The sequence below is a fragment of the Sinocyclocheilus anshuiensis genome, unplaced genomic scaffold (genome assembly GCF_001515605.1).
Source record: "Sinocyclocheilus anshuiensis isolate Anshui unplaced genomic scaffold, SAMN03320099.WGS_v1.1 scaffold2823, whole genome shotgun sequence".
Lineage (NCBI taxonomy): Eukaryota > Metazoa > Chordata > Actinopteri > Cypriniformes > Cyprinidae > Sinocyclocheilus > Sinocyclocheilus anshuiensis.
The window spans coordinates 92939-101525 of record NW_015552796.1 but is presented as its reverse complement, the minus strand read 5'-3'; the positions used below and the strand labels follow the sequence as shown (position 1 = coordinate 101525).

Here is an 8587-nt window from a genome sequence, read left to right as displayed (position 1 = left end):
TTTGTGTGTGTGTGTGTGTACCTACTTAACCATATTCTGTGGACAAATTTGTACCCAAAAGTGAGCAAAACCTGACCAAATCGGCAAAAGCATCAATTTGTGGATGTCTTCATTTGTAAAACTGTTATAAAAATAAAGTAAACAAAGTTTTTTTTTACTTTTGAAATTGTAAAAATGCAGAAAGTTTTCTGTGAGGGGTAGGGTTAGGGGTGGGTTTAGGTTAAAAAGTGTATAACTATCTGTATATAAAAACAATCGAAGTCTATGTAATGTCCCCATTTAGATAGCTAAGTAAACGTGTGTGTGTGCGCGTGTGTGTAAAATAGTTTATCAGTCTGGCGAGTAAACAAAAAAATTTACTAGCCAATGGCGATTATATTGCCAAGGTGTGCGTAGAGGGTTGCCTATGACGGCTAAGAATACTGAGGCCTGTGCCGAATTTCATGAAATTTTAACCGTGCTAAGAGCCTCAAAAACATCGGAAAAGAGTACTAACATTGGATAGATAAAGATATCAAGTTTCTATTCTGTTTTGATATATGAAGTTTAAAGCTATTTGGGTAAATATACGATGATGATAAACTTGTTGTAAATTACATTTTCTGCTGCCAGTTGCTGGCGCAATAAATAGATTAAATAGATCACAATAGATTAAAATGCATAAATTTGCATTTTCTTCACCTGTCACTCTTAAAATCACTTTTGAATGAACAAATGTTACTTACTAACTCCACAGTATAAACTTGTTAAATCATCTAAACCCACAACATGTATGTTAGACCCTATTCCATCTAAGCTACTAAAAGAGGTGCTTCCAGAAGTCATAGATCCTCTTCTGAATATTATTAATTCATCATTGTCACTAGGATATGTCCCAAAAGCCTTCAAGCTGGCTGCTATTAAGCCTCTCATTAAAATAATACTAGAAAAGGTAGTCTCCTCACAACTATGTTCCTTCTTAGAGAAAAATGTTATCTGTGAGGATAATAATCTCTTCCAGTAATCTCTCTATTAATAAATCATCTTCCACTGTCAATAAGCGTGAGCGATAGCCCTGCTTGATATCAGAACTCGATCACACCAACTCTGCTCTAACTGTCGACTGATTAGCAGTGGGACTAATCAGATTGCCCCTTAGTGGATGGCTAAAGAGTTTCTAGCTTGCATTCATAATTACTTGAATGTATGACTGAATAAACAGGTTCTCATGCCCCCCTTAACAGGTGCTGGCACCCACCTTGGAGGTCGCGCCCCACAGGTTGAAAACCCCTAGAACACTGTCTAAGACTCGAAGGCTGCTCTGTTAATTCCTCGTCATCAGTTACGAACCTAGGTGTGCTATTTGATAGCAATCTTTCCTTTGAAAGCCACATTTCTAGCATTTGTAGAACAGCATTTTTCCATCTTAAAAATATATCTAAATTACAACCTATGCTCTCAATGTCAAATGCAGAAACGTTAATTCATGCGTTCATGACCTCAAGGTTAGATTATTGTAATGCTTTATTGGGTGGTTGCTCTGCGCGCTTAATAAACAATCTCCAGCTGGTCCAAAATGCAGCAGCTAGAGTTCTTACTAGAACCAGGAAGTATGATCATATTAGCCCTGTCAAGTCTGCGCACTGGCTATTAACTCTGTCAGTTTAAATCTAGATTAAAGACCCATCTCTTTAACCTGGCATACACATAATACATCATCACATTTCTATAATTCAAATCCATTAAAGGATGGTTAGGCTGCATTTATTTGGTCAACCGGAACCGGGAACACTTTCCATAACACCCGATGTACTCACTACATCATAAGAAGAATGGCATCTACACTAATATTAGTCTCTTTCATTCTTATTCTGAGGTCACCGTAGCCACCAGATCCAGTCTGTATCCAGATCAGATGGTGGATCAGCACCTAGAGACGACCTCTACAGCCCTGAATGTCAGCGGAGACCATGTCAACTAGATGAGCTCCAGAGACAGATCCCCTGCGAATTTGTCCAGACAAATTAATTATAGGTAGGACACTGGAAATCTGGCAGTTAGATGTTTTAGTAATGAAAATTATCTACATAAAAAGAATTGAGCTCAAACTTGATTTTTACTCCTATTTTGAAGTTACTGTACTCTGCCTTTGCATTGTCGGCAAAAAGTGAGAAGTCACGCCAAGGCAAAAGGCAGTAACTTCCACATTATATACAATATTTGGTTGCTGATCACCATTTACAAAATCATTAGTAACACCTGTATAAAATCTAGTGATCACGGGCGGTCTCATAGGCTATAACATACAGTAATGTGACTGCATTCATTTTTTTTCCGATCGTAACAACTAGACAAAATGTTAAACTTGTGAGTGGATATACCGTTTTGCAACCAATTTATTTGCGATATTCACTAACGTTAAAGGTTGCGAGACAGTCTATTGCTTTTACATCGAATTGAATGAAAATAGCCTAAACTAAAAGAACGACTTGTGGATTGATGTGAACGCCAGTGAGTAGGAAACATGCTCAGAATGCTTGTGGATTAAACATCTCCGATAACGTTCATTGCCATGGATTTATCGGGCTACAAGAAAAGGTAGGATATGGAAATAAATTGTGAACTGCTAGGCTACTACTGATTTTATGTGATCATACGATGTCTCGGCATTCGAGTCCACGAGTGTGCAGAAGTGGGCATCCCCAGACTGACAGGCTGGCACTGAGAGAATAATCTGCATTATAAAAAGAAAGAAAAAAGTTTCTTAGATTATTTACGGTTAATTATTGTTGCCAAGTTATCTAGTCTTTGCTTGTTTACAGTGCTCTGTTATATGGAGCAGTTTGGTAGATCGCAATCTGTCGGCAATTTCTTAGACAAACGAATTAGATAGATGTATGAAATAACAAAAGCTACACTGTAATTTAAATGCGGCAGACTTTAATGGACAGTAAACCAAAGACAGAATACCATATAACTCCAGGCCCGCACAGTAACTTCATATTGACGCACGGCTAAACAAAGGCAGAGCACCGTAACTCAATTTGAGCATTCCAAAACAAAGTCAAAGAGCGGTAACTGTAATTATTTTCTCGAAAAAAACAAGAAAATTGACTCAAGATACTTATCCACATGATAAAGGAGGTCTTGAATATCTCAAAAATATCAATAACTCATTTTCGACCAAAAACAAAGTTACGGTCTTTTGCCTTTGCACGGCAGAACTGGCCCCTCAACTGAGCCTGGTTTCTCAATTTCTGTCACCGATGGAGTTTTGGTTCCTTGCCACTGTCGCCTTTGGCTTGCTTAGTTGGGGACACTTAATTTCTGGCAATATTGTCGGCTTGATTGCACAGACACTAATTGAAGAGAACTGAACTGAGCTGGCAATGACATCGCTGAATCAACAATGAACTGGCTTTAACTGAAAAATGTACTATTGTCCTCTTGCATTATCGACACTATTTTCCTGTTTAACACTGTAAAGCTGCTTTGACACAATCTATATTATATAAAGCACTATATAAACAAAGGTGACTTAACGTGACGCGTCTGAGAGATAGATAACCCGCAGTTTATCATTCAGTTTAATAGCATCAAGTTAAAGAGGGTAAATTTTATCATTCAACTGTACTGTGCGCATGCATTTCAGATACTTACATAATGTTATTGCTCTGTTCATGCAATAAATGCGCGTCCTTGAATAAACAGGGCTTTCCTTCAACTGTTCAAGTAATGTCAATGGTATGACCCATTCAAGTACGGCCAAAATTACATTTTAAAATCAGTTCAAGCTATCAGAAATGTATCCTCATACTTACAAGTAAAATTTCATATTATGAGATTATTTATTTCTGTAACTTTTCTTGCTCTGAAATTAAGAATTTTACCCTATATTACTCAAACATTCCTCCTAAAACGGCAGTATTTTATCTTATAGAATCTAAATATAATAAAAGCGATAAAAGCCATATTTCAGCAGTAGTGTCCACACAATGAGTTAGAAGCTTTATCATTGGTTTGAGTGGTTTGACTCAAGACTATAGCACTTATTGTGAGAGAGCTGTCATCATCTGCTGTCCTGAGGAGGGATCAATCATGAGCTGCTCAGAAAATGTGTTGAGAGTTATGGACAGAACAGAATGGAAAGGACTAACACCTTCTCAGCTGAAACACATATTAACAGACAAGACTAAAGGCACTTGTTTACTCTATCTTTAACTGAGTCTAAGTCTAATTTTAGTCTTTACCCTGACAGAGAGTCTTGTTTTACCTGAACTTGGCAGAGCTAGGTGCTGATGGCATAGACATACTCCTGGCTTTAGTTCTGTTCCGGAACACTTTTCCACGTAAAGGCTCCTCACTGCAATCACAGGCTGAGCAACAGTAGGAAAAAGGCTCTGAGCTTGCATCTGACTTTAGCGTCAACTTAGACTCTACAGAATCCTCCATCTGGATGCAAAAGATGGAATAAAACAGCAATATATGAGTGTGAGTTCACAAACAGATTGGATACACACAGAAAAATACAGGCTGTCAAGTTTTTTTCTTAGGCCTAAAATGCAACATGCCGTGTTCAGGAAAAGAGTTGGGAAAATCACACATAACAGAGAGAAACAATCCTCTGTATACCCTCCACCAGTTTAAACTTTGTTCCACATACGCTCGAAATAAAAAATGCAAAAGAAGTGCTACACGGGGTATTGGGTTTCTAGTCTCGGTGCCACACCTACGCGTTGCGGCTATTTTGCCTTCGTCAGGGTGTGAGTAACTAACACAATCCGAGTTCATTTTAAGCAGCAGTTAATTAGTCAAATAACAATCACCTGGTCGTTCTACACAAGACAAACAATAAAGAGGAAGTTCAACAATTACATATCAAATTAAATCAAACACAATATAATCATGTATAAAGGAGGAAAGAAAAAAACACAAGATCACCGATATAATACTTCCACATCTGAATACTTATTACAAAAAAGGTACCGAAAATACAAATTCCTTTTCCCAAAATCCTAAAAACAAATTTGCATAATTTGGGGCAAAACAGGCACCCATTGCTGTACCTTTAATTTGTTTATAGAATTCATCTTGAAACAAAAAGAAGTTATTATTTAATAAAATAATCCACAAATTTTGAAGCCGGCTCTGTAATAGATCCATTACCACTAATTATAGGTCTCCCTGGTGGATTTTCAAGATTTTTGTGTACTTTTGTTCCACATACCCTTAAGCCTGTTGAAACTGTAGCAAGCTCTTAAGGTATTAGACAAAAAGTCAAATTACGTTTTTTTTTATTTATTTATGAGCTGGGAATGCTTCAATTTCCCTTCAATCGATTCAATTTACTGATTTAGTGATGTTTTTTAAATATCCTAAATGGTTTTGATCCACCCATATTCAAGGAGTATATAAAACAAATAACATGAAGGTACAGAAGAGATGACACAAGGTGGGATTGCATTTTTTATAAGGGATTTTAGTGTAATAACTGTATTTATGTACTTTTTACTTTTATATTAACGTGAAAATTAGCCATCTTGGCTAAATGCCTTAAAAGAAAATGAACCACAAGCAACATTTGTAAAAACTAAAGTCGATTAAATTAAATGTCAATAAACGGTCCCCACTACTTCTTGAAGCAAAGTGATGCCCTTGAACCATATCGATGTACAGCTTATGCCATTGTAGTTACTAGATAAAAAAACAAACAAGACAAGGGATCTGTAGAGTGAGCATTTATTACTACAAAAAGCATGAAAGCACTGATTGTCCTTTCTAGTTTATAAGCTTGTGAACTAATTAAACAGCATTTTTGTCGCGATCCGAGTAAAAGATAATGCATGCACCTGCTATGGACACAGTCCTGTACACGTTAATAATACGCTATCGCTATAAATGCTTTATTTTACAGAATATTTTATGAAATAAAAAGCACAGGTTGTGCTTTAGCCGCTAATGTGTCAGCTGAGTAGAAGTACCTCAATTAGGCTTTATCCCGATCCTTTCAAACATACAAAGAAAAAAGCAGATTAGCCCACTGTGTGGCTAGCAATTACAGCAGGCGTTATCCCCTTTGACTCTGAATGTAGGATATTAGTACTTCCATTGCTATATGTTTCGGTACGTAGACAGGGCTAACCGGTTCAACAGTCTCTCTTTCAGCTGTCATCTGTACACGAGCGGAACACTTCCTCGAGACGACATCAAACCTGCGCCCATTGGATTATACAGAAAGGCGGGTCTTGCTTTGAGTAATGACCATTACTCCATTACTTAAAGCTGCAGTCCGTAACTTTTTTTGGTTAAAAATGATCCGAAATCAATATTTGAGCAAGTACATAACCAGCCAGTGTTCAAAACTATCGCCTTACTTTAGCCCGATTCACAACAGTTAGCTTATAATAATGCTTTCTAGTTTCAGTGGTACAGGTAGGTTTTCGTGGGAAATTCGAACATGCGCTACATCATTACGTCATGTCTGTAAACTTGAAGTTGTCCCGGCTACAGGTAAATATCCACACCGGTGCGGTGACTGACTGCGACACATACTCTTCAGAACATTAGATTCATCCACGCTGGAGCCATGCAGACTCACAACCCACGCAAGCTAGATAATTCCGCACACAGTTGCAATTCCAGGTTTCCAAACAGAGATGGCGACAAAGAGGCAAAATTTACAGATTGCAGTTTTAAAGCGTCCTTCGCCAAGCATAATTATTGGCACAGTGAGCAAAGAGATTAAAAAGATCTCTCACGTTAATATTATGCCAAACACAGAACCAGCAAGGTAGAATACACAGCTGGCAGCAGGATGTACCTGCCAAAGTCAGGAGGACAGGATGAACCTGTCGATCAGGGCACCCCAATCAGAAAGTGGCAGTAGTGGTCGCACTTGCGTTTTCACTTTTTCAACTTTAGTTAGTCTGTAATGTTGCTATTTGAGCATAAAAAAGATCTGCAAATTTACAAAGCTCAACGTCCACTTCAAAAGGAGATACTTTATTTAACAGAAATCACTTTTCAAAAACTACAACGAACAACTCGTTTGGACTACAACGCATATTTTCCGGGATTTGTGATATCACAAATACCGACGAATGGGACGAGACCTGGTTGAGCTGCACTAGAGAAGGCAACGAGTGTTATCACTATGTCGGAGGTCTACGCGCTAGTTTCCCCAAGGCAGACGAACGTAGAGTGGTTACAATCATCCGGGTTTAAATCGCGCTCAAATTGATTTGATTTTGACGCAATATTTACACTGAAGCTCGCAGGCGGCTATGGTAAGGGGCATGACATTTCCCGACCAGGCGCCAAGTGGTGCCAATCACAACACACACTGGCCCAGCTAACCAATCACAACACACACTGGCCCAGCTAACCAATCACAACACACACTGGCCCAGCTAACCAATCACAACACACACTGGCCCAGCTAACCAATCACAACACACACTGGCCCAGCTAACCAATCACAACACACACTGGCCCAGCTAACCAATCACAACACACACTGGCCCAGCTAACCAATCACAACACATTTCGTATTTCAGAAGGCGGTCCTTCATTTGATACAGGAACTATTCGAGCCGTTCATGCCAGACTGGGGAGAGAGGTGTTGTAATAATGCAAAATATGTGAAAAATAATGTGTTTTTCGAACAACTTAGTATGAGAGCCTGTTCTAGTACACCCCCAAAACAAAATCAAGACTTTGTAAAAGAGCATAATAGGACCCCTTTAAAAAACGGAGGAGGAGGATCTCAAATATCTGAAGGACCAACCCCTTCACTCCCGGGATAAGATTTTAAACGCAGAAAGCAATCTAAACCAAATGCGATTTCAACCGAGGGGCACCCCTCGGATCTGATTTGTGTCACCTCAGATTCAATTTGACCCCCTCCAACAGGGGCGCAATTCTGATCTGACAGGTGGGGATCAAAATAGAGTGTTGGTTAATAATCAGTTTTAGTACCATTTTTATATGCAAAGGGTTATCAAAATTAAAACAATACAAAGAACAATATTTTCAGGAAATTATTATTATTAACATAATTTAAGGAAAAAAGGAAAAAAGTTATTGTTTTCATTGTTTTTGACTCATGTAACTTTGCATTAATCATTTAATAGGCTAAATGATACTATATAAAGACAAGTAAACAATAATAAATGAACAAATTACCATGATCATGGTTATTAATATTATCACCGTATTGTTAAAATGTATTGGAAATGTTCAAAAAGTGCTCATACACACAATGAAATCATGAATTTTATGTCGAAAACCAACAAACAACAAATAAAATTAACACTTATTGTTTGCATAAACATTAAAATATTAAGTCAAGTCAAGTCACCTTTATTTGTATAGCGCTTTATACAATAGGCCTACTGATTAAAGGCACAATATGTAAGATTTTTTTTATTAAAATATCCAAAAACCACTAGAACAGTGTTATATATTTTGCTGACTTGTGTACTTACATTATCCCAAATGTTTATAAGAATGTTTAAATCCAGAGAAATAAGCAATTTTAAATAGTGACAAGGACCGTGTCCATAGTGTCATTGTGTCGCCTGCCAATGACGTCATAACCCCTCGATTT

The 8587-nt window shown here is 37.8% G+C and overlaps 1 protein-coding gene across 1 annotated transcript in view; it reads right to left on the bottom strand.

Moving 5' to 3' along the window:
* LOC107667944 (NAD kinase-like) overlaps positions 1–6156 on the bottom strand; it is a 143810-nt gene extending 137654 nt beyond the window's left edge. The window contains exons 1-2 of the mRNA XM_016459676.1: positions 5961–6156; positions 4253–4431 (exon numbers count right to left, since the gene is read on the bottom strand). Of these exons, the coding sequence (XP_016315162.1) occupies positions 4253–4431 (179 nt within the window). The 5' untranslated portion in view covers positions 5961–6156. The remainder of the gene's footprint in view (positions 1–4252; positions 4432–5960) is intronic.
* Between the last annotated feature and the right edge of the window lie 2431 nt (positions 6157–8587).